The sequence below is a fragment of the Bombina bombina genome, chromosome 4 (genome assembly GCF_027579735.1).
Source record: "Bombina bombina isolate aBomBom1 chromosome 4, aBomBom1.pri, whole genome shotgun sequence".
In the NCBI taxonomy this organism is placed as follows: domain Eukaryota; kingdom Metazoa; phylum Chordata; class Amphibia; order Anura; family Bombinatoridae; genus Bombina; species Bombina bombina.
In genome coordinates, this window is record NC_069502.1 from 645,817,139 (window position 1) to 645,844,809 (window position 27,671).

General features: G+C 37.2%; 1 protein-coding gene across 6 annotated transcripts in view; it reads right to left on the reverse strand.

Annotated features, from left to right (window-relative positions):
• LAMA2 (laminin subunit alpha 2) overlaps window positions 1-27,671 on the reverse strand; it is a 1,406,020-nt gene that overhangs the window by 634,241 nt on the left and 744,108 nt on the right. For all 6 annotated transcript variants that reach the window (XM_053710700.1, XM_053710701.1, XM_053710696.1 and 3 more), the window contains one exon: window positions 19,871-19,998. In XM_053710700.1, coding sequence (XP_053566675.1) covers window positions 19,871-19,998 — 128 coding nt within the window. The remainder of the gene's footprint in view (window positions 1-19,870; window positions 19,999-27,671) is intronic.

A 27,671-nucleotide genomic window follows, 5' to 3' on the forward strand; every position in this document is an offset into this window, starting at 1 on the left:
GCATTCGGTGCGCCCATTCCATATGGGTATCGTTAGGCTTCTTTTCCGTGCCCCGAAACTGTCGGCGATACGTGTCCGGAGTTACAGCGTACCGTCGCAACAGTGTCTCCTTAACTAGCTCATACTGTGTCACTTCCTCAGCACCCAGAGTACGAAAGGCTTCCAGGGCTCGCCCGGATAGTTTCCCAGACAATATCGTGGGCCACTCTCTGTTGGGAATCTGGTGCAGGGCACATTGCCTTTCGAAGTCCGCCAAATATTCATCAATCCCTGTCTCGCTCTCTAGGAAGGGTCGAAATGCCGCATAGGGTATCTTGGGCCTCCCAGCATTTTCGACAGGGATGATTACCTGCGGGGCTTCAGCATTGCGGTGTGCGTTCGCTAGGTTGAGTTCGTGGGCTCGAGTCTCTCGTATATCCTCGTCCGCCTCCGCCATCAACTGCTGTACCAATTCCATGGAGGGGTTCGGCCCGTATAATGAGAGCCTTTCCCGAACAATCCTGGTTTTTTCGTCACTAATCGTGGTCGGTGTTTCCGCCATTGTGAAGCTCTGATCCAGTTCGGTCAATTCTGCGATCAGCTCTCTCCTCGGCCGGTTGCTGGCGTACCCCCTTCTGCTTTCAAGTAAATCTTTTAGGGTTGTACGCTTCAATTTTTCGTAAGCGCTCTCCATCCGTTCTGTACCTCTCCTAGGAAATCCAGGAAAATCCCGCCGCTGCCGCCAAATGTTACGGTTACCCTTAGTCTCGCTGAGAGATGGACCGCTTAGTAGCCTGGATCCCTATTGCTAAAGAGGGGAGAAGCTGCTTTCCATAGTATTCTATATGAGTCTCGCAAATATAGAATAATCTCCCTTAGCTGCAGTACAGCTAGGATACCCTTCTGCCCACAAAAACGAGTCAACGCTGCGATTGAGGGTCAAACAAGAACTCAGGACTGGGATGCCCAGCCTGCTTTTTATTAAGGTTACATGCACACAGGGCACTCCCAGGGGGAGAGGGGGGGAAGCACAAAATCCCCCATCACACATTTAGATAGAGAGCACTGTCCTTTGACAGGCCACAATAGGATTACAGTACTTAAGATAACAAGTTTACAAGTTCATCTTATCAATTAGCAGTCTGGCTCCAGAGGTGATTAGACAATAGTTTCTAAAAGCTGAAAAAAAAGAGTTAACTCTTTATGAAATGATACTTGTTACGGTTTTCTTGGAGCCCTTCTTAGGCGCTGGCTTGCTGGTTCAGGCATTGCTGCTGGGAAATAAGCTCTTCACAACAAAATAACTAATGCTTCTGTAACAGTAACATGTTTGTAACTTATTTTTTTATTTTTTGTAACTTAGCTTTTTTTATTTTTTGTACTTTAGTTAGTTTATGTAATTGTATTTAATTGTAGTTATTTGTAGTTAATTTATTTAATTAATTTAATGATAGTGTAGTATTAGGTTTAATTGTAACTTAAGTTAGGATTTATTTTACAGGTAATTTTGTATTTCTTTTAGCTATGTAGTTATTAAATAGTTAATAACTATTTAATAACTATTCTAACTAGCTAAAATAAATACAAAGTTACCTGTAAAATAAATATAAATCCTAAGATAGCTATAATATAATTATTAATTATATTGTAGCTATCTTAGGGTTTATTTTACAGGTAAGTATTTATTTTTAAATAGGAATAATTTATTAAAGTATAGTGTAGTGTTAGGTGTAATTGTAACTTAGGTTAGGATTTATTTCACAGGTACATTTCTCTTTATTTTAGCTAGGTAAGCTATTAAATAGTTAATAACTATTTAATAGTTATTGTACATGGTTAAAATAAATTGAAAGGTACCTGTAAAATAAAAATAAATCCTAAGATAGCTAGAATATAATTATTATTTATATTGTAGCTATATTAGGGTTTATTTTAAAGGTAAGTATTTAGTTTTAAATAGGATTCATTTACTTAATAAGAGTTAATTTATTTAGATTTATTTAATTAATATTTAAGTTAGGGGGGCGTTAGGGTTAGGGTTAGACTTAGGTTTAGGGGTTAATAATTTTATGACAGTGGCGGCGGCGTAGTGGGGGGCAGGATAGGGGTTAATAAATTTATTATAGGTGGCGACGGTGTAGGGGGGGCAGATTAGGGGTTAATAAATTTATTATAGGTGGCGACGGTGTAGGGGGGGCAGGATAGGGGTTAATAATTTTATTATAGAGGGCGACGGTATAGGGGGGGCAGGATAGGGGTTACTAGGTATACTGTAGGTGGCAGCGGTGTCCGGGAGCGGCGGTTTAGGGGTTAATACATTTATAAGACTTGCGGCGGGGTCTAGGAGCGGCGGTTTAGGGGTTAATACATTTATAAGACTTGCGGCGGGGTCTAGGAGCGGTGGTTTAGGGGTTAGTAACTTTATTGAGTTGCGGGAGGCTCCGGGGGCGCCGGTATAGGGATAGAACAGTGTAGTTTAGTGTGAGTGCTTAGTGACAGGCTAGCAATAAAGCTGGGAAAAAGCCGAAGGGCAGCGAGATCGGATGAGTGATAACTCTCACAGTCCGCTGCTCATCGCCCCGCGGCTTTTTGACAGCTTTATTTGATAACTTAGGCGTATTTTTTCAGGTCCGCGGCGGCGAAGGTAGGCGAGCTTAGGCGGGCGTATTGGGCCGGCGAAGCCAGAAAAGTAGACGGCTTGATAACTACCCCCCATAGTCTTCCCAGCCTGGTGCAGGTCTACAATTTTGTTTCTGGTGTCCTTCGACAGCTCTTTGGTCTTCACCATAGTGGAGTTTGGAGTGTGACTGTTTGAGGTTGTGGACAGGTGTCTTTTATACTGATAACAAGTTCAACAGGTGCCATTAATAAAGGTAATGAGTGGAGGACAGAGGAGCCTCTTAAAGAAGAAGATACAGGTCTGTGAGAGCCAGAAATCTTGCTTGTTTGTAGGTGACCAAATACTTATTTTCCACCATAATATGCAAATAAATTCTTTCCAAATCAGTCAATGTGATTGTCTGGATTTGTTTCCACATTTTGTCTCTCATAGTTGAGGTATACCTATGATGAAAATTACAGGCCTCTCTCATCTTCTTAAGTGGGAGAACTTGAACAATTGGTGGCTGACTAGATACTTTTTTGCCCCACTGTATATGCATACATAGACATATTTATACATGTGTATGTATGCATATATATGTTAAATCCCTTTTCAGCCCATTTTTGTTAAACAAAGGGAACTGATGGATGTGGCGCCCACGGCAGTCTGATGCGTACAAATTAATCAATAAGTTCTAAAATAAACTTCTATAAGTGCTGAATAAACTTCTATTACTCACTGGAATTCAACCAAAAATGTATAATTTATTATATATCAAAAACAATCATTAATAAAACATCTATTACTTCTGTGTAAACTTATATTTTTAGCTGAAATTGATACAAACATTTAAAAGCTGGGACACCGGTGTCTAAAATATTATTTTATTCATATAGTAAAGAACATTAATCAATATGAAACATATGCACTCTCATAATTATGTCTCAGAAATGAGTTAAAACTGTGTGAATTAGAACCGTTTACATAAACCAATTCTAATACACATACAACGCTTAAAAATCTACAGGTTCATATAAAGAAACACAATGTAGTGAGTGGTATACACTCTAGTATATTGGCTTAGATATTCACAATCTCATAGAATGCTGGCTATTGAGTTCGTAAGGTGATATCTGTTTTACAGGGTTTTTTTGGAAATAGTCTTGTGTGTTTTTATCCCAAAAGTCTCACTTGCTTCAACTTTCACTGTTTAATAGTGATAACAACTCACCCAGCTTTCCTGTACAAACGCCACAGCTTTAGCTCAAATGCTTTGTGTGATCTGGGTATTCACGTGGGGGCTCGATAGCCAATCACCACATGTATCCAAGTGCGTGCACTATTTTGAATCCTCCACTGAAAGAAAGCCTGATGGCTCCAGGCTCCTACCGCTTAGTTGGTCTGCCTCTTCTGTGTTTTGATGGAGTCACTTCTTTGCCGATATTGCGGTCCTGGGAGTCATGTTGTGGCCACTCCTTGGTCTAACGTGTTAAGCTGGAATTGGTGTTTCGGCTTAGAGAAAGCCTTTGTCAAGATGGCCAAAATCCATCTCCTCCTTCTTATTTAAAAGGTATCCCGTTAACCCTTTGATAGGTTTACTTACTTGATAGTGCTAATTGATACCAGCTGTATGTATTATAGGGTCCCTGTCTCATAAGATTACGCTGTAGTGGAACTGATTAACTTTGTTACACTATTGACACATTGTATGAAATATAGAGATTTGCGAACACAAAAATTGGTTACATATTTTTGTCTCTGTTTAACAACAACTTATCAACCTCATATCATTCTCTTTTCCTTTGTTACACAAAATTGGTTTTGATTTAGCAGAGTTTCTGACTCATTGAATATACTACGAACATGACAATTTATGACCAACTTCATTAATTACAGGGAAAATTTAAAAATTTGATTTTATTAAAATTCATAAGTTTTTAATAAAATAAAAATAATAATAAAATTACAAATAACAGATTAAGAATTGGCCATATACAGGCTAGTAAATAATTTATCATATACAAGCAAAATAAGAGTACATCACTAGTTGCATATCATTTAGTTTAAGTTTGCTATTTCAAAAATACTTTTTGCAACTTAAAGAACATGGCCCAAAGGTTGCTATAATAGAAAGTATATGCTGGTGTACTCATTGGAATTGCATTATAAGTGGATTTTTTACCTGTCTGTTAGATAAGGAAGTTGAGATCAAGCTCATTGTTAAGGCCTGTGAGAGATAATGTCCCAAAATTATAAATGAGTTCTGCCTCTTGTTTTAGAAGTTTATTTTCCATATTTCCTCTCCTTCCATCCTTCAGTATTTTTCTGACACCCCAAAACTTCATTGCTTTTACCCTCCCCTGATGTTTTTCTTTAAAATGTTTATATAGAACATTGTCATCCCTTAGATGTTTTAATCCTAGTATATGTTTCCTAATACAATTTTTCAACTTTCTTCTCGTTTGTCCAAAATATTTTAGGTTGCATTCACATTGTATAAGATATATTACATTTATATCTGTGTATCTAATAATTTTCAGTAATCTTCAGTGCCAGTGTTTATTGATTATACTTTAAACATTTTGTGTTGTGCTGAATACGTTGTTATTATCGGTATCTCTAAGTCTGTGGTGTTTCTATTTATTTGGTTAGGTCTAATTTTTTTTCTCTAGTAGACTTTCTCTATCTATGTGCTTAATTTCCTCCACAGTTTTCTCAATATTTCCAATATCGTAGCCATTTTGTTTAAATCTCTGTACCATATTCAGAAATGTCTGAGCAATTTTTCCATATTCGTAATAGCTAGCTCTTGGGTATATTCTTTTTCCAGTTTTCATGATGGCAACCTCTGGAGTTTATATAATTATTTGAGTCTACTTTTTTTTTAACAATGTTCGTGTCTTTATCTCTTTATTCAATATCTCTATTTCTATATCCAGGAAATTAATTTTTCGTTGACTATATCCGTGTGTAAAACTCAAACCAAATTCATTACTGTTCAGATCCTCTATGAACATGTTTAATAGTTCCATGTCGCCCTTCCTAATAAGGAACATATCATCAATATAACGCTTATAGAGCACAAGGTTGGCACCCCAGGGAGAATGTCTCAATAAATCATTTTTAAATGCCCCCATAAACAAATTTGCGTAACTGGGTGCGAACCTTGTGTCCATAGCCATTCCCTTAACTTGTAAACCATGGTTGTCTTCAAATTTAAAATAAACAAAGTATTTAAAGACCTGAATGGAAAAAAGATAGAAGGTTTCTATCCATGTCATAACTTAAAATCATGCAAATATAGCAGTAAATTAAAGAAAATTGAATATGAAAAAACAGGCAAAAAACTGAAGATTAATGAAAATATTAGATGCACAGATATCAATGTAATATATCTTATACAATGTGAATGCAACCTAAAATATTTTGGACAAATGAGTAGGAAGCTGAAAGATCGTATTAGGGAACATATACTAGGAATAAAACATCTAAATGATGACAATGTTCTACATAAACATTTTAAAGAAAAACATCAGGGGAGGTAGAAGCAATGAAGTTTTGGGGTGTCTGAAAAATACTGAAGGATGGAAGGAGAGGAAATATGGAAAATAAACTTCTAAAATAAGAAGCAGAGCTCATTTATAATTCTGGGACATTATTCCCACAGGCCTTAAAGGGACACTGAAACCAAATTTTTTCTTTCATGATTCAGATAAAGCATGCAATTTTAAGCAACGTTCTAATTTACTCCTATTATCAAATTTTCTTCATTCTCTTGGTATGTTTATTTGAAAAGCAAGAATGTAAGTTTAGATGCCGGCCCATTTTGGTGAGAAACCTGGGTTGTCCTTGCTGATTGGACAGCACCAATAAACAAGTGCTGTCCATGGTCTGAACCAAAAATTTGCTGATAGCAAGAGAACAAAGAAAAATTGATAATAGGAGTAAATTAGAACGTTGCTTAAAATTGCCTGCTCTATCTGAATCATGAAAGAAAAAAAATTGGGTTTAGTGTCCCTTTACCAGTGAGCTGGGTCTTAACTTCCTTATCTAACAGACAGGTAAAAAATCAACTTATAATGCAAATCCAATGAGTACACCAACATGTACTTTCTATTATAGTAACCTTTGGGCCATGTTCTTTAAGTTACAAAAAGTATTTTTGAAATAGCAAACTTAATCAATAACTTATGAATGTTCATAAAATCAAATTTTTAAATTTTCCCTGTAATTAATGAAGTTGGTCATAAATTGAGTTTGTAATATATTCAATGAGTCAGAAACTCTGCTAAATCATAACCAATGTTGTGTAACAAAGGAAAAGAGAATGATATGAGGTTGATAAGTTGTTGTTAAACAGAGACAAAAATATGTAACCAATTTTTGAGTTCGCATTTCTCTATATGTCATACGTGTCAATAGTGTAACAAAGTTAGCATGTAAATATGGCCCCAATGAAGATTCTTTTCAAGTAGGGGCAGTTTACTTTTAGAAGGCCTGATAGTTGTCTGTCCAAGATCTCTGGGTTTTAAACAAAGTTTCCAAGCATTACAGAATAGGTTTCAAATCAAGTTCTTCTTGAGGAAGGTGTCTTCTGTCTCATGCTTAAAACTTTTTTTTTCAAATTTACTGCTGTATTAGCTGCAGTTCAAGTTTTGAAACAAGGCCAACGATTTTATTCTATCCTGTTCCATTATTGTTGGACCTATTTTCAATTTTATGACTTTAAATAAATTTTTATTTCAAAATAATCTGGACAATTCTACCCCTTATTCAACAGGGTTGATTTATGTTCACATTTAATTTGAAGGATGTCTACTTCCTATTCCTAGACTATATACAGTTTCTAAGATTTGCCTTTTAGGACAAACTTTTTCAGCTTCTGGCTCTACCGTTTGGTCTATCTACAGCTCCCAGAATTTTTATGAAGGTTCTAGGAACACTCTTGTCTGTAATAAGAACACATGCAGTTCAGTGGCTTTATACCTTGATGACATATTAGTTCAGGCTCCATTTTTTCTTTCATAACAACAGTCTACTGTTCTTCAGTGAGGCTCTCTGTTCTGGTGGATTGTTTTCAATTTATTTCAGCTACTTGTTTCTGGGGCCATCCTTTTTTTGACCAAAGTAGAAAATAATGTCTGCAGATACTATTCTGGGGGGCCAGGAGAGTATAACACATTTTTTTTCCTCAGGAGACAAGGTTACCAATAATTAACTTGGACTGGAAACTTATCCGTGTTTTTATTCAGACAATAAGCTGTAGCTTATATCCATCATACATTGTCTATATTTTGTATCCACAGGAATGCTTTCTCCTTCACTCAGTTTATACTAGATTGTGGAACAATGGGGTCTCCTAGAGATAGGCCTGATGACTTCTGTATCTAAGAGTCATAGAGTATTCTTCATTAATCTGACTGCTCCAGTCAGGCTCTGCAAAGTCTGATTCAGATGTCAAGCTTTCTCCAATCATCAAGATCTCGAGTCTCTCATCTTGATGGATTAGAGATTAAATACCTATTTTTTCTAACAAAGAGGTTTCTTTGATGCTGTATTGAACACTTTATTTCAGACCATAAAGCCTGTTACAAGAAAAATTTCTCAAATGATTTGGAAATTTCTTTTTTTCCTGCTATGAAAACCAGGGTGTAGGCTGACATTCTTTAGAATTCCAAGAATATTTGCAATTTGGTTCAGATAATGACTTATCTGCTAAATCTTTTGGCTTTTTTTGTTTCATCTACAGGAAAATTGTTAAGTGTCTTGACATCAAGGCTTTATTCAGGCTTAGTCAGGATATATCCAGTGTCTAAACCAATTTCTCCTCTTTGGGACATTAATTTTTTATTTATTTTTTCAAGCTTTACAGGTCTCTCTTTTTGAACCTGCATGCTTTGTACATTTAGCTTCCGTCTTGTTTCTTGCAAGCTTCCTTGTCTTATTTTCATCAATATATGTTTGTTTAAGGACTCAATATTATTTTTTTACCTAAAATGATTTTTTAGATAACATTAATCAGGATATGATAGCCCATCTCTTTGTCCGAATCCAGATAATTCATATAATGGTCTCTTACCTAATTTAGATATTGTAAGAGCATTAGAATTCTACTATCAAATTACAAAGGTTTTTAGACAATCCTTTAATTTGCTTGTCTCTTGGTCCACATAAAGGTAAGAGTGCCACATCCATTTCTTTCGCTTTTTGGCCACATCTCTTGATTACAAGGGTTTACTTGGAGGCAGGAGGATCTTTTCCAAAATGCATTATTGCCCATTTTTCTAGATCGGCTTCCTTTTTTTGGATTGGTAGGAAATCAGTTAGCTGTGTCTGGCAATTAGATGTCTTTTTTTTTTTTAATAAAAGTCCCTTCTCATTACTTGTGGACTCTATAGCTTGGGTGTTAGTTCCCAGTAGTAATAGCTCATGGACTCTTACCCCATTATGAAAGGAAACAAAATTTATGCTTTTCTGATAAATTAATTTCTTTCATGGTGGTGAGAGTCTACAAGACCCACCCATTCTAATGTTTTACTGTTTTCATTTGTAGTTTGCACCTCATTTTTCATGCTTTGTCCTTTTCTAATTTTCCTACGTTTTTACTTCACCTTCTAGGCTACATGTCAAACTGGAATACCAGAGTGGTGGGAGGAATTTAGTGCTCTTTGATATTTAGGAATCTTTACCTCCTCCTAGTGGCCAGGAGTTGGATTCTGTGAGTATTAAGGTAAGCATAAATTTAGTTTTTGACTTTTCTTTTAAGATTTTTAAGACACTAAGGAGAGTAAAAATATTTGTTTGTACTTGCCTTTAATCCTGCTTACCTTGACTCTTTTTTTTTCTGTCTTTGAAGAATGTCCCTATTGTACTATTGCCCAGTACTTTTGCTATAATACATATATTAGGGATTGCAAACCTAATTTGCATATCCTTGCCCAGAATGACCTTCTTCTGTGAAAATACTGTTTCTGGAAAAAAACAGTCTGATTTGTTTGCATGTGCCAATGTGCTACACAATTAACTATGTTGCATACTTTTATTTATGGCAAGGGGTGGGGCTTTTTGTGCCTTTATACTCACCATAACTTATCCTGAGCTGAAAAAGTAAAAAGAGACCATAATAGTGTATGAACTGTTATGAAACTGGTATAAAATGGCACCAACACTTTTGCCATTTATATATATATATATATATATATATATATATATATATATATATAAGAAGGAATGACAATTCAACAGGAGTGTATAGGGCTGTAAAAGCACCCTAGTCTATATAGGCTGAGGAGGAAGGAGATGATTTACTGTTCCCACCATTAACCTTCCTTAAGATTGCTTAGTTATTTCTCTGGAAAACATAGACCTCTGGACCAGCAAGTCACATCTCTGGACCACCTAGCCACACCCAGAACTGCCCACTCATGTCCAGAGACTATCCAAATCCATATATGAAACACTAGAGACTCTGTCCTCACCCACAAAGATTCTGTATGTAAACAAACCACAAATCAGCCCACATGCCTTCATGACTCAATGGACCATATTCATGGGCGCTCCTTTGATGTTTTTCCTTAACTTTTTTCACATTTTCTTTTGTGCATATGATACAGTTTGCTGTTTTATAGAGAAGAGGGCATTGTTTTTATTCTTTTTTTTGTTTGTTAATGTTTTAAAAATATTTTTGTGATCCCAGTATCCTCGACAGTGAAAATAATTCTATGCAGCAAGAGTGGGATTAAATCATAGTTAATGTATAACCCTACACACTTTACAGTCCTATAGTATAAACACAATCTGTAACCTCGGCTGCATAAAGATGCTTTAATAAGCAACATTTTTATTTAGATAAATGGCAAGGCAATTTTAATAAAGATAAAATATACCAAGCTGGATGGTGTGAATTATTGTAGATTTTGGACAGACTGCCTCAGAATTACTCGGCAACATTATCAGCCTCCATGATGACTGCCAGAGAAAGTCCCCCAATTAGTTTATATTTACAAAGTATTAGATAGCCTAATAATTCTAGGTAAAAAGTTACTAATTCTAAAATGATGAAATTCACAAACTTTGTCTAATGTGGTAAAATATAAAGACTAATTAAAGAATGGTAAGGAATATTCATCAGTTATGTTGGCATGAACATTTCTGGTTTTGTAATATATAATATCACTGATTTACAGGTGCTACAGTTTGATAAAAACGTCAGCATATGCAAAGCAATATATTTAAGTTTGTAATTACTGGATGCTCTTTTTATGAGTGATTTATGGATATGCATAAACCATGCAAACAATAAATATGATTGTTTAGAATGGCCCATGTGGAAAACAACCTTTAAATGTGGTTTCTTAGCTCTCTATATATGGTTCCTACAGCTGTCCTTTTCAGTGATTAAGGAGGTCAGTGCATCCGTTCAGCAGTGTCTATGATTTAAATCCATCCATTTATACCTGACAGGAGCAATAATGAAAAATAAATGTTTGCACTTGTTGGATAGACTTTACTGTGTCATTTATTATTCATAATCTGCTAGTTCAGTCATTTTGTTTGTGTAAGTGAATTTGGAAAAATTATTAGCTCTGTATTTAGTCACAATACACTTCCTCTCTTATATCTGTTGTAAAGTAAACAGTAGAAAAACCAAACCATTAAGGTATCCAATCCGTTTTTATTAATCTATTTTTTCTATATTTATTTTTTCTTTGTAAAACAATTTAAGTAAACTTAAATATATAACTTGTAATGAGAGTGGGAGTGTGATGTCACCGGGTGGGGACGTGGCTTAAAGCCGTTATTGTCTATGTCGCAGTTACTAAGTTAGATGTGTTGTACAAGCTGTATACTTCTATGCTCTGCAACAAAATTGTGTTGTATTCTATGCTGTGTCCTGCATCTCATGACATATGTCAGAAGTACTTGCCTGCTCTTCTGTTTCCTGAGTAATGATGATGTTGAAGTTTACCGCACCTGAGCCTTTTGATTTCTCTCAGTCTGCAGCTTGGTCCACATGGCGTCAGTGGTTTCAATGCTTCAGGATTGCTTTCAAGCTGGACAAGGAGAGTGGTAAAATACGAGTTATTTCTCTTTTATACTCTATGGGGAAAGATGTGGAGCCAGTGTTTAATGCCTTTACTTTCCAAGAAGTTGAAGAATTTGACTTTGAAATCGTTATGAGAGGGCTTGTTTTCACAAACGTGCTCAGCGTGTGGGAGAATCTGTGGAGTCATTTGTGCGCAGCCCTAGCTGAATTCTGTGAGTTTGGTTTTGCTAAAAAGAGCAAATCAGAGACAGAATAGTCATAAGAATTGCAGGTCTCACTGAATATATAGTAGAAGGCTGAATTAACGTTAGATGGGGCTACTAGGATGGCCCGCCAGAGTGAACTGGTGAAAAAGCAAAGTGCTGATCTGAGAGTATTGTGGATGAAGTGCTGCAGTTCAGGAGAGCTACAGGTGAAAGGCACAGTGTGAGTGGTAGACCAAGGGCAACAGATAGGCCCTGAAGCGGATGGGCGCAGCAGGCTTGCTGTACGCAGTGTAACCGCACCCATGATCAAAATGTCAAATGCCCCGCTAAAGATAAAGGCCTCTATTTAACAAAGTCTGGCGGACCTGATCCGACAGTGTGTATCAGGTCCGCCAGACCTCACTGAATATGGAGAGCAATACGCTCTCCGTATTCAGCATTGAACCAGCAGCTCACAAGAGCTGCTGGTGCAACGCCACCCCCTGCAGACTCGCGGCCAATGGGCCGCCAGCAGGTAGGAGTCAATCAACCCGATCCTACTCGATCGGGTTGAATTCTGGTGATGTCTGTCCGCCTGCTCAGAGCAGGCGGACAGGATTATGGAGCAGCGGTCTTTGTGACTGCTGCTTCATAACTGCTGTTTCTGGCGAGTCTGAAGACTCACCAGAAACACGGGCCATCAAACTCCTTTCGGAGCTTGATAGATAGGCCCCAAAAGATGTAGAAAGTGTAATCGAATGGGCCATTTTTAGGTCGCATGTAAAACTGAATACATTAAAGAGATGCAGGAGGCTAGTGACCAGGAGGGTCAAGAAGTGTCCTTTGTAGGGTCTGTTGTTGAATGGTCTGGTTCAGACAAAGATCGGCGGGTTACCTTTACTGTAATGGGAGCCAAGGTTGCTTTCAAGATTGACACGGGAGCAGACATCACTGTAATGTCACTTGCAGCATTTATAAAACAGCCTTGACAGCCTCAGCTGGTGAAAGTTACAATGAAAGTTCATAGTCCTGGTGTCCGCATCGATTGTGCGGGAAATTGCTTGCCTGCTGCGAGTACAAGCAGAGGAAATTTACCATGTGGGTACATGTGTGGAGGTCAGTGTGTTAACAACCTATTGAGCAGGAAAGTAGCCTGTGGTTTGTGGCTTGTCGCCAGAGTGAATGAGATTTCGGAAGACATGTTTTGTGAATTGGGCCTACTGAATTGTAACCCAGTCCGAATATCACTTAAAAGTGATGCAGTCCCATACAGCATTACCACTCTTCGTAGAATTCCATTCCCACTCATGCCTCAAGTGGAGAAGGAACTTCTATGTATGAAGAATATGGGAGTTATTGAAGAGGTTGCTGAAGCAACTGACTGGTGTGCCCCCATTGTGCCTGTTGCAAAAAAAACGTCAAAGTACGCATCTGCGTAGATTTGAAAAGGCTGAATAAGGCAGTGAAGAGAGAAATATATGTGCTGCAGATGCTTGAAGACATAGCTCCGAAACTGGCTGGGGCAAAGTTCTTCTCTACACTGGATGTTTCTAGCGGCTTCTGGCAGATACCTCTAGAGCCACAGTGCCGCAAATGGACTACCTTCATCACACTAGTAGGTCAGTTTTGCTTCTGCAGACTCCCCTTCAGGATATCCTCTGGTCCTGAAATCTTTCAAAGAGAGATAATTTCCCTCCTAAGGGACCACAAGGGCACGGCAATCGTCATGGACAACATTTGAGTGTATGGGTCTACATTGGAAGAACATAATCAGCGATTTAGCTGTGTGCTGCAGATCATTAGAGAGTCCAGGCTGAAATTAAAGAGAAATGCCATTTTAGAAAAAATGAGCTATGTTACTTTGGGCATATCATCAATGGAGATGGCATCAAGCCGGACCCTGAGAAAATCCTTGTTACTGAACAAATGAAAAATCCTTCTGATGTACACGAGCTGAGACAAATATTAGACCTTCTGAATTATGTGGGCAGGTTCCTTCCAGATTTATGCACAGTACTACACCCTATCACAGAGTTGTTGAAGAAAGATGTTGCCTGGGTCTGGGGTCCTTCACAGGAAAATGCTTTTGTACATATCAAGTCCCTGCTGGGGTCTGCCCCAGTGTTAGAGTTCTACGACCCTTCTAAAAAGACTGTGGTTAGTGCTGATGCAAGCAGTTATGGGCTAGGGGCCGCCCTCCTGTAGCTGAATGAGAACAAACTACAGCCTATTGCCTACTGTTCCCGTACACTGATGGCTGCAGAATCAAAATATGCCCATATTGAGAAAGAGTGCCTGACTACAGTTTGGGCCTGTGAGCGCTTCTAGCGTTACCTAGTGGGTTTAGAGAAATTTAGTCTGGAGACTGACCATAAACCGCTAGTCCCTCTAATCAACTCCTATGATATTGACAAAACACCCCTAAGATGCCAGAGACTTCTGATGAGGCTGTTCAGGTTCAATGTTCAGGCAGTGCATGAGCTGGGGAAACAACTGGAAGTGGCAGATACACTTTCCAGGCTCCTGAGGGCTGCTGCTTAAGAATCTTCAACTAAATCAGATGTAAAAGTGTATGTGGATTCAGTTCTCCATTTTGTCAGGAAAGCTAGAGCAAATAAGAAAGGAGACACATTTAGATACAGACCTTTAAGAAGTTATTAAGTACATAAAAGAAGGTTGGCCGAGAGCCGGGCAGCCAAGATGTCTAAGTTCTAACCAGTCGGAGAGGTTGCAGCTCATGGAGCTAGATGGGTTAGTGTAGTTCCAAGACCGCATTGTCATTCCTGTTAGCATGTGGCAGGAGATTTTAAGCAGGATTCATGATGGCCACTTGGGAATCACAAAGTGCAGAGAAAGAGCAGCTACAGCAGTATGGTGGCCTGGGATCAGTTCCGACATTGTAAGCCACGTGTCAAAATGTACCTTTCGCCGGGAATGCCGGCCTACTCAGAGAAGGGAGCTCTTGATTTTTACTCCGTTGCCTGCAGGCCAATGGCAGAAAATAGTTGCAGATTTGTGAAAACAGCATGGGTAGAAGTACCTAGTCGTGATTGACTACTATTCCAGGTATTTGGAGATTGCACCCTTGAATGAGATCACCAGTCAAGCCTTTATCACTCGTCTCAAGAGCTTGTTTGCCCGGTGGGTCATACCAATGGAGTTAGTGAGCGATAATGGAATGCAGTTTGCCTCCATGGGGTTCAGTTCTTTCTGCAGTGAATATGATTTTGTCCATTCTAAATCAAGTCCACATTACACGCAGGCCAATTGAATGACTGAAAGGGCAGTTCAAACAGCAAAGTTAATTTTCAAGCAATCTGAGCCGTACCTAGCTCTCTTGGCCTATAGGGTGACTCCCATCCAAGCCACGTGTTTTAGCCAGACACAGCTGATGCTAGGACATGATAATTGCACCACTTTACCCTCTGTGGGTGTCTTCCAGCCAACCAGCTCTGTTCTTCGGGACAAGGAAAAGGGGTTACCATTTCTTCTACGACAGAAAACACTCTGTGAGGCCCTTGCAGGAGCTGAATGTGGGCCAAAGTGTCAGAGTTAAACTAGATGATGAGAAGAAATGGAAGACGCCTGCATCGGTAATTGGACGCTCTCCAGAACCAAAGTCTTATGTAGTCCTTACTGATGGAGGGACAGTCACACGTCAAAATAGAAGACATCTTCAGCCAGTTCCTGAGAATTTGGAACTGGATGCCTCAGAGCCACAGCTGGTGGGATCCCCTGTTTTAAGAGGGGTGCCTTCCCCTCAGCAAGATCATAGCAGGTATACTTCTATGCTTCCAGCAGACTCTCAATCACCTTCTTCTGTATCAGAGGACAGTCAGGATTGTATTTCTTGTCGTTCATATATATTCTCTTATAACTTATTATTTGTTGTACACTAAACAAGACTATTTTTGTACTCTTAAAAAAAAAGAAAAAAAGTACGCTTTGTACGTTTAAAAGTGGGAAGATGTGATGAGAGTAGGAGTGTGACGTCACCAGATGGGGGCGTGGCTTATATCCATTATAGTCTATGTCGCAGTTACTAAGTTAGATGTGTTGTACAAGCTGTATACTTCTATGCTCTGCAATAAAATAGTGTTGTACCTTCTATGCTGTGTCCTGCATCTCATGACATTACTTTTTATTTATTGTATTTTTCCCCACATAATTTGAATGTACCATAAGCTTTAAAGTTGCATTTTTTTCCTGCTGTATTTGTTGAGCTAGTTAAGAAGAGATAATGCTGGTTGTAGTAAACAATATCATTCAGAGACCATAAAAACTCATACAAATAAAAATATTTTTCAGAATCTCACATATTTTAAGAAATAGACGCTAAGGGGACGATTTAACAAGCTGGCAATTGGCCCCAATGCAGCTGTTTCCATGCGAGCCTTCAGGCTCGCCGGAAACAGCAGTTAAGAAGCAGCAGTCTTAAGACCGCTGCTCCTTAAAGGGACATGAAACCCAAAATGTTTCTTTCGTGATTCAGATAGAGAATACAATTTGAAACAACTTTCTAATTCACTTCTATTATCTAATTTGTTTAATTCTCTTGGTATCATTTGTTGAAGAAGCAGCATTGCACTAATGGTTTCTAACTGAACACATGGGTGAGCCAATGACAATCTGTATATATATGCAGCCACCAATCAGTAGTTAGAACCTAGGTTCTCTGCTGCTCCTGAGTTTACCTAGATAAACCTTTCAGCAAAGGATAACAAGAGAAGGAATCAAATTAAAAAATAGTAGTACATTGGAAAGTTGTTTAAAATTGTATTCTCTGAGTCTGTGGACATCAATCCACCCGATCGTGTATGAATCTGCAGGGGGCCGCATTGCAAAAGCAGTTCAACAGAACTGCTTGTGCAATGATAAATGCCCACAGCGTATGCTTTCGGTATTCAGCAATGTCTGTCGGACATGATCCCCTGAGCGGATCATGTTGGACAGACACTTGATAAATCGTCCCCTTAGGATCATGAAACTAACGTACCTCATAAATTAACAAATTCCAGGTAAAATATAAAACATATTTAATATGCAGATTTTTGTCATAATTATGAAAATACTTAATAACCCATGGAAATTAAATTATAGCTGCACACATTGCTAAAAATGGATTATAATGAAAACTACCTGGAAATATGGTGCAAGAAGAATGCATGAAAAGTTACTGTTTAAATTATGTGACTTTATGTTTTATTAGTGGGACGTTAGACTGCTGGGTACAATGACAGGGTTACTTTACTATTATTTTATTCTCCTGTGCCTACTGCTCTCTTCAGAGCTGTTCTTTTACTATATGGTTAGTGATGTTCTGCACTTTCACACTGGTTGCCGCCATCTTGGAATTTAAGTATTCTCACACCTTGTGAAAGAAGCAGTGCACATTCACAGATCAGTGATATTGTAGTTTTCTCGACAAGCCCTATCATGCACTTCAGTTTAGCTGCATAATACAGAGTTGGAGCTGTACATGTTTGCAGTGGCTTCATAGCTCTATATTATTACTGAGGGCTTTTTACCATTTTTATGTAACTTTAAACTGTAAAAAATATGTAACTCTTCTGCTTTCTATCGTGAAAACGAACTCAAAGTGCAAGGAACAGTTGTCAAAAAGCCAGCAGTCACTGATTTTTAAAAGTGTACTAGAAAAAAAAGTCACTTGAGAGATGACATGATTAGTTTATATAAATATATTAAAGGCCTATATATAGAGATGGCAGAAGCTCTTTTTATTCCAAGAAAATTGTTTGTGACAAGAGGTCACAATTTAAGGCTGGAGGAAAGAAGATTTAATCTCCTGCAACAAAAACATTTTTTCACTGTAAGAATAATAAAATTGTGGCACTCATTACCAAAGGAGGCAGTGAATGCCAATACCTTAGATACAGTTAAAAATGAATTGGATACATTTCTGTCTAGAAACAGAATTCAGGGATATAATTGCTTGTGTTAAATGGGTCACCTTTTTAATGGGATTAATTTAAATTCAACTGGAGTTTTTTGTAAGTATATTAGATTTGTATAGGTTGAACTCGATGGACTTCTGACTTTTTTTAACCTCATCTACTATGTTACTATGAGACTATGTTACTGTTTCTGTAACAAGAGGCAATAATATGTGTGTATTAAGATGGAGGTGTTCAGTATATAAAGATGCAGAGCTTTACCAAGTGACTTCTGTAAGGTTTTAAGAGAATGGCAGTAAAGAAAGTTGCAGGTACTGGAACTGTTTTCGGACAAATGCACATTTGTGACAAAAAAATCTTAGTGAATGCACCAACAAAAATAAAGAAACCTAAAAAAAACTGACGAAAATCAGAAAAGGGGTTAATACTTTCCTTAGCACACTCTCCATTCTCTCCAGAGCCCATTAAGGTAAGTATTGTAGCTACAAGTGAAAAGCTACAATACTTAAATTAATGTGCTTTGAAGACGAATTAGAAAGGTTTAACTACAATTCAGTATTTGTTTCATTTTAAACAAAATGAATACTGTACAGTGCAGCCACCGAATATTTGGAGAAACAAATTTTCCTGCATATTAGGAATACATTTTTTATCCAAAACAAACATTTCTAGTCTGCACATGTCTAGTAGTAACATTTAAGGCTGTGTCCTATGTATTGTTTCCTGTGTTTCCTCCTAATTTGAAAATATACAGTAGACACAGATCTGAGATAAATGCACATAATAATAATATCCATATTATGGCAAAATGTATAAAACAACATGTGGGATCATTACATATTTCTTTTATATTACATAAATGATCCATTAATTAAAGGGACATGATACGCAAATCTTGAAGCAATTGAAAGTTCAGCAGGATAACTGTAAACTGTGAAAATATCACTTGAACATCTTTATGTACAAAATAAAGATATTTTGTACCTCAAATTTGTTTCAGTAGCAACATCCCATTGTATCAGGATGCTAGTCCTAGGACTTGCAAGGAAGTATGCATCTGGCATGTGCAGGCACAGTCATGTTATTTCCCTTATTCAGTGTAATGGAGTTTACTACCAAATCTCGTAAGATTTAAGAGAAATCTCATGAGATCACAGTAAAACAAAACATGTGACATCAGAACTGATGAAGCAGATTGGCTGTTTTATTTATTTATTTATTTATTTATTTACATGCAGCTGAGAGTAGCTAAAGGATAACTGATCACACTGCACCTACTGTTTTGAGATTAAGAAATTTTGAGGTACAATATCTTTCTTTTTACATAGAGATGTTCAGATGTTATTTTCTTGTCAGTTTTTGTTCATCTATGCTGCATCACTTTCCAGTAATTTAGCATATGGGTATTATGTCCCTTTAAAGTAATTCATTAAAACAGTGCATTCATTCTTTTATTGTGGATATTCTACAGACCAGCCAATTATTGTACACAGTGATTTGTAAACTAGCTCATATTTGTTTACTCAAAATTAAAAAAAAAAAAAAAAAGATCAGGTGAAATGAAAGTGTTTATTTTACTGTTGTGTTTCAAAAATAGTGAGATTTATTGAAATGTTTCTTCATTGATTTATATAGGTTACAATTTTAAAAATGTTTGATTTATATTGTATAATCTATATAATCATTCTGTCTATATATTTAGGCTAGGCTAAACTAGGGATACTAAATCCAATTTTTTTATTTCATGATTCAGATCATGCAATTTTAAGCAACTTTCTAATTTAATCCTATTATCCATTTTTCTTCATTTTCTTACTATCTTTATTTAAAAAAAAGCAGGAATGTAAAGCTTAGGAGCCAACCCATTTTTGTTTCAGCACCCTGGATAGTACTTGCTTATTGGTGGCTACATTTAGCACCAATAAGCAAGCATAACCCAGGTTGTAAACCAAAAATGGGCCGGCTCCTAAGCTTTACATTCCTGCTTTTAAAATTAAGATAGCTCTATCTGAATCATTAAATAAAATATTTGGGTTAAGTATCCCTTTAAGGGAATACAATATTAAAATTGGATATGTGAGTATAGATTTGTATACTTAATGGATATTTTATAATATGGGAAGTGTTTTGCATTTGGACTTACTTGTTAGAAACAATGTTCAGAGGACAGGCGCATGGTAGACAGTCTTCAGAAGTGCCATTAGTGGGATTTCCATAGAAACCTGGGAGGCAGTAGTCACAGTATCTGCCATATGTATTGTGCTTACAGTCCTGAGCGGAAAAAAACACAAGAACTAATGAGCATTTTATGTAATTGTGTTTACTTACTATTTAGCAGCATTTTTTTGTTTAATGTACATGCCAAATTACCAGCAATAATTAAATGACAATGATAACGAAAATTCTAAAAATATATTTATTATGCAGGTTAGACTGAAAAAAAGGGCAAATATGGCAGCTAGACATACTGTGTTTACCAATAACATGGCACATTATGTAATACAAAAAGTAATTATATGGCATGTAAGTTAAAAAAAAGCAAATGTTATACAAATGTTTCTTATAAATAGGAGACAGGATTAGGAGACTGAATGAAAGTTAGTTTGCATATTTTATTTGCAAATATATATCACAGAACATGATTTTTTGTTGTTGCTAAATCAGCATTTGTTTTCTAGTGGAAGTGACGCATTAAAGTTAATAAATCCCTAATAGAGATGTCATAGTAAATTTTCATTTAAACTAGATAGCAGAGCAAGATTAATTCTGCTCTAAATTGTATTTCTTTCATGTAATTGGCAAGAGTCCATGAGCTAGTGACGTATGGGATATACAATCCTACCAGGAGGGGCAAAGTTTCCCAAACCTCAAAATGCCTATAAATACACCCCTCACCACACCCACAATTCAGTTTTACAAACTTTGCCTCCTATAGAGGTGGTGAAGTAAGTTTGTGCTAAGATTTCTACGTTGATATGCGCTTCTCAGCATTTTGAAGCTCGATTACTCTCAGAGTACAGTGAATGTCAGAGAGATGTGAAGGGAGTATCACCTATTGAATGCAATGGTTTTCTTCACGGGAGATCGATATTTTAGATTCTCTGTTACCTACCTCCCTTTTCAGATCGACAATATACTCTCATATTCCATTACCTCTACTGATAACCGTTTCAGTACTGATTTGGCTATCTGCTATATGTGGATGGGTGTCTTTCGGTAAGTATGTTTTCATTAATTAAGACACTCTCAGCTATGGTTTGGAACTTTATGTATTTTATAAAGTTCTAAATATATGTATTGTACTTATATTTGCAATGATTCAGGTTTTTAGTATATTTCCTCTTGCAGACTGTAAGTTTCATATCTGGGAAATGTTTTTTTAGGAACATTTATTTCTTACCTGGGGTGTAGTCTTTTTCAATTGACTATCGTTTAAATTCGCGGGCAGAATTAGGCTTGTGAGGGTGCAAAATGCTAAAGTTTATTGCGTCATTCTTGGCGCGTGATTTTTTTTGGCGCGAAGTTATGTTCGTTGACGCAATTTTGTCATTTCCGGCGTCTTAGTTGACGCCGAGTCCTTCACAAGGTTGTGTCTTCTGTGACGCGAGTGTGTCATTTCCGGACGTTTTTGGCGCCAAAAAATATTTTTCTATTTGTGCCGTGCGTCATACTTGGCGCCAAATATTTTCTTTATTTAAGACCCCATTCTTTTATGCCTCTTGCCTTTTCTCTATGTCAGAGGGCTATGCTGTTTGCATTTTTTTCCCATTCCTGAAACTGCCATATAAGGAAATTGATAATTTTGCTTTATATGTTGTTGTTTTTTCTCTTACATTTACAAGATGTCTCAAAATGATACTGTCTCAGAAATCACTGTTGGAACTCTGCTGCCGGATAACGGTTCTACCAAAGCTAAGTGAATTTGTTGAAAACATGTGGAGGTTATATCTCCAGCTGTGATTTGTAATAGTTGTCATGATAAGCTTTTACATACAGAAAATGTATCCATCAGTAGTAGTTCATTACCTGTTGCTGTTCCCTCAAAATCTAATGCACAAGATATACCTGTAAATTTAAAATAATTTATTTCTGATTCTATACAGAAGGCTTTGTCTGCCATTCCGCCTTCTAATAAACGTAAAAGGTCTTTTAAAACTTCTCATAAAGTTGATGAAATTTCAAATGATAGACAACATACTGAATTATCCTTCTTTGATGAGGATCTATCTGGTTCAGAAGATCCTACCTCAGATATTGACACTGACAAATCTTCTTATTTGTTTAAAATGGAGTATATTCGTTCTTTGTTAAGAGAAGTGTTGATTACATTGGATGTGGAGGAAACTAGTCCTCTTGACATTAAAACTAGTAAACGTTTAATTTCTGTTTATAAACCTCCTGTGGTTATTCCAGAGGTTTTTCCAGTTCCTGATGCTATTTTTGATATGATTTCTAAGGAATGTAATAGGCCTGATACTTCTTTTATTTCTTCTTCAAGGTTTAAAAAATTGTACCCTTTGCCAGCAGTTTCTTTAGAGTTTTGGGAAAAGATCCCTAAAGTTGATGGGGCTATCTCTACTCTTCTAAACGTACTACTATTCCTATGGAAGATAGTACTTCTTTTAAAGCTCCTTTAGATAGAAAACTTGAATCTTATCTAAGGAAAGCCTAATTATATGTTGGTCATCTTCTCATGCCTGCAATTTCTTTGGCTGATGTTGCAGCTGCATCAACTTTTTGGTTGGAACATTTAGCGCAAGAAGAATTAGATTCTGATTTGTTTAGCATTGTTCGCTTACTCCAACATGCTAATGATTTTATCTGTGATGCTATTTTTGATATCATCAAAACTGATGTTAAATCTACGTCTTTAGCTATTTTAGCTAGAAGAGCTTTGTGGCTTAAATCTTGGAATGCTGACATGACTTCTAAGTCCAGATTGCTATCTCTTTCTTTCCAAGGGAATAAGTTATTTGGTTCTCAGTTGGATTCAACCATTTCAACTGTCACTGGGGGGAAGGGAGTTTTTTTGCCTCAGGATAAAAGACCTAAGGGTAAATCTAAAGCTTCTAACCATTTTCGTTCCTTTCGACAAAATAGGGAACAGAAATCTAATTCTTCCCCCAAGGAATCTGTTTCCAATTGGAAGCCTTCCTCAAATTGGAATAAGTCCAAGCCATTTAAGAGATCAAAGCCAGCCCCCAAGTCCCCATGAAGGTGCGACCCTCATTCCAGCTAAGCTGGTGGGGGGCAGATAAAGATTTTTTAAAGATGTTTGGATCAATTCGGTCCAAAATCAATGGATTCAGAGTATTGTCTCTCAGGGGTACAGAATAGGATTCAGAGTAAGACTGTGAGAAGATTTTTTCTCTCACGCATTCCAGCAAACCCAGTAAAGTCTCAGGCTTTCCTGAAGTGTGTTTCAGACCTGGAGTTATCAGGGGTAATAATGCCAGTTCCGTTTCAGGAACAGGGTCTGGGGTTTTATTCAAATCTATTCATTTCCCAAAGAAAAAATTCATTCAGACCAGTTTTGGATCTAAAGATTTTGAATCGATATATAAGTACCAACTTTCAAAATGGTGACTATAAGGGCTATTCTGCCTTTTGTTCAGCAAGGGCATTATATGTCCACAATAGACTTACAGGATGCATATCTTCATATTCTGATTCATCCAGATCACTATCAGTTCCTGAGATTCTCTTTTCTAGACAAGCATTACCAATTTGTTGCTCTTCCTTTTGGCCTAGCGACAGCTCCAATAATCTTTTCAAAGGATCTCGGTACCCTTCTCTCTGTAATCAGAGAGCGGGGTATTGCAGTGTTTCCTTATTTGGACGATATCTTGGTACTTGCTCAGTCTTTACGTTCTGAAGAATCTCACACGAATCAACTAGTGTTGTTTCTTCAAAGACATGGTTGGAGGATCAATTTACCAACGTTTTTTTTGATTCCTCAGACAAGGGTAACCTTTTTAGGTTTCCAGATAGATTCAGTGTCCATGTCCCTAACAGACAAGAGACAATTAAAATTGGTTTCAGCTTGTCGGAACCTTCAGTCTCAATCATTCCCTTCAGTGGCTATGTGCATGGAAGTTTTAGGTCTCATGACTGCAGCATCGGACACGATCCCCTTTGCTTGTTTTCATATGAGACCTCTCCATCTTTGTATGCTGAACCAATGGTGCAGGGATTATACAAGGATATCACAATTAATATCCTTAAATCCCAATGTTCGACTCTCTCTGACTTGGTGGTTATATCACCATTGTATGATTCTAGGGGCCTCTTTCGTTCGTCCAACCTGGACTGTAATCACAACAGATGCAAGTCTTTCAGGTTAGGGGGCTGTTTGGGGATCTCTGACAGCACAAGGGGTTTGGAAATCTCAAGAGGCAAGATTACCAATAAATATTTTGGAACTCTGTGCGATTCTCAGGGCTCTTCAGTTTTTGCCTCTTGTTTTCAGACAGACAATTTCACAAATGTGGCTTATGTCAATCATCAGGGTGGGACTCACAGTCCTCAAGCTATGAAAGAAGTATCTCGGATACTTGTTAGGGCGGAATCCAGCTCCTGTCTAATTTCTGTGGTTCATATCCCAGGTATAGACAATTGGGAAGCGGATTATCTCAGTGGTCAGACTTTACACCCAGGGGAGTGGTCTCTCCACCCAAAGGTGTTTTCTCAAGTTGTTCAAATGTGGAGTCTTCCAGAAATAGATCTGATGGCATCTCATCTAAACAAGAAACTTCTTAGGTACCTGTCCAGGTCCAGGGATCCTCAGGCGGAAGCAGTGGGTGCATTGACACTTCCTTGGTGTTATCATCCTGTTTATATTTTCCCGCCTCTAGTTCTTCTGCCAAGAGTGATCTCCAAAATCATCATGGAGCAATCATTTGTGCTGCTGATGGCTCCAGCATTGCCTCACAGGTTTTGGTTTGCGGATCTTGTCCGGATGTCCTGTTGCCAACCTTGGCCACTTCCATTAAGGCCAGACCTTCTATCTCAAGGTCCGTTTTTTCCATCAGGATCTCAAATCATTAAATTTGAAGGTATGAAAATTGAACGCTTAGTGCTTAGTCATAGAGGTTTTTCTGACTCTGTGATTAATACTATGTTACAAGCTCGTAAATCTGTTTCTAGAAAGATTTATTATCGAGTTTGGAAGATTTACATTTCATGGTGTTCTCATAAATGTTCTTGGCATTCTTTTTGAATTCCTAGAATTTACAGTTTCTTCAGGATGGTTTGGATAAAGGTTTGTCTGCAAGTTCCTTGAAAGGACAAATCTCGGCTCTTTCTGTTTTATTCCACAGAAAAATTGCTAAGCTTCCTGATATTCATTGTTTTGTACAGGCTTTGGTTCGTATCAAGCCTGTCATTAAATCAATCTCTCCTCCTTGGAGTCTTAATTTGGTTTTGAAGGCTTTACAGGCTCCTCCATTTGAGCCTATGCATTCTTTGGACATTAAACTACTTTCTTGAAAAGTGTTGTTCCTTTTGGCCAGCTCTTCTGCTAGAGTTTCTGAATTATCTGCTCTCTCTTGTGAATCTCCTTTTCTGATTTTTCATCAGGATAAGGCAGTTTTGCGGACTTCATTTAAACTCTTACCTAAGGTTGTGAATTCTAACAACATTAATAGAGAAATTGTTGTCCCTTCTTTGTGTCCTAATCCTAAGAATTCTTTGGAGAGATCTTTACATTCTTTGGATGTGGTGAGAGCTCTGAAATATTATGTTGAAGCTACTAAAGTTTTCAGGAAGACTTCCAGTCTATTTGTTAGCTTTTCTGGTTCCAGGAAAGGTCAGAAGGTTTCTGCCATTTCCTTGACTTCGTGGTTAAAGCTTTTGATTCATCAAGCTTATTTGGAGTCGGGTCAAGCCCCGCCTCAGAGAATTACAGCTCATTCTACTAGATCAGTCTCCACTTCCTGGGCTTTTAAGAATGAAGCTTCAGTTGATCAGATTTGCAAAGCTGCAACTTGGTCTTCTTTGCATACATTTACAAAATTCTATAATTTTGATGTATTTGCTTCTTCAGAAGCAGTTTTTGGTAGAAAAGTTCTTCAGACAGCTGTTTCAGTTTGATTCTTCTGCTTTTGATTTACGTTTTTTATTTTCAATTATGAGACTAAGCTTATGTTTTGGGTTGTGGATTAATTTTTTTTCAGCGGAAAATGGCTGTTTTTATTTTTAGCTGTCCCTCTCTAGTGACTCTTGGGTGGAGTTCCACTTCTTGGGTATTGCTATCACATACGTCACTAGCTGATGGACTCTTGCCAATTACATGAAAGAAAACATAATTTATGTAAGAACTTACCTGATAAATTAATTTCTTTCATATTGGCAAGAGTCCATGAGGCCCACCCTTTTTTATGGTGGTTATAATTTTTTTGTATAAAGCACAATTATTTTCAAATTCCTTTGTTGATGCTTTCTACTCCTTTCTTGTCACCCCACTACTTGGCTAGTCATTAAACTGAATTGTGGGTGTGATGAGGGGTATATTTATAGGCATTTTGAGGTTTGAGAAACTTTGCCCCTCCTGGTAGGATTGTATATCCCATACGTCACAAGCTCATAGACTCTTGCCAATATGAAAGAAATTAATTTATCAGGTAAGGTCTTACATAAATTATGTTTTTTTTGGAGACTTTTTAAATATGACAATGCAATGAATTAATTCAACATTGTAAAATAGGAAATATATCTCACTTTCTGAAAAGAGTCAGTGATAGGCTTACACGGCCTGTTAGATTACTTTTTCATAAAATATAAGTTACAAAGAAATAGTAAAAGTGTTTTGTTAAACAGACAGATCGATACCTGAAAAATGGCAAATAAAATTATTTTCACAGATGTGTCATTTAAATGTTTGCATTTATGTTGTTTTTGAATGTTTTTTTCATGAAATATAGACATCCCTAGTCAAAAAAGGATGATCTTCCTGGAGTCATTGTGAAGTAATCGATGACTCCAGACTAGACAACAGAAGCCATCCTGAAGTATGCCCACTGGCCAAAATATTTAAATGAAATGACTTTAGAGTCATTAACTGGCTGTTCATGTAAAGTAATCAGTAAGGTAATCTGCTAATCATTCTGAAGTTATCACCCAGAATTTGTTTTCCCCCTTAGCTGATGACTTTACAAGCCTGATGATATCTGATGATATGCAAATAACTTCTAAAGTAGTTTTATTATCATCAAATGACTCCTGGATGGTCTCTAAATTATTCCTGTTTGTCTTGGGATTGGGTGCAGTTATCTGATATTACCTATAGAGTAATAATTTTTATATTTAAAAGTCTAATACATTATAGATTTGTTTTCCAAACTGTGTAATGTTTGTTGTTTAAGTTATTATTTGGATTATACTGAACAACTTCTAAAATCAAAGAAAACAGCAGGCACTCTCCGTATTATAATCACTTGTATGTAAGTCTGAAGATGGGGGTAAAACCCAGAAACGTCACTTTTATGGAGTAAAAACTTGGTGATTATAATATGGAGAGTGTCTGCTGTTTTCTTTGATGTCTGCAAATGTTTTTGCTGAGCACCCCGGACTGTAAAAGACTTATGAGTGCTAAACCGACTGGAATTGCATTATATTAAAAATTTGTGACAATACATATACATTGGGTTCCTAAGACTGCAGTTTCATGGAAAACATTGAATATGGTTGAGACAAACAGTTAGAGAAAAGATTGTAATAGCAGTCAGTAATTCAGATTTAAATTTTTTAATTGTATAATAGGGTAACAACAATAAAACATGTATACTATTGGTAAGGACAGGTCAGACATAATTGTATTGCCTACTTATGGCATCATTGTGACTTTAAAAAGGAATAAGATATAATGGGCTAGTATACAAATGGAGTGCTAATTTATTGCGTGCCGCAAAAGGAGAAATTTACACACACACGCACACACACATTGG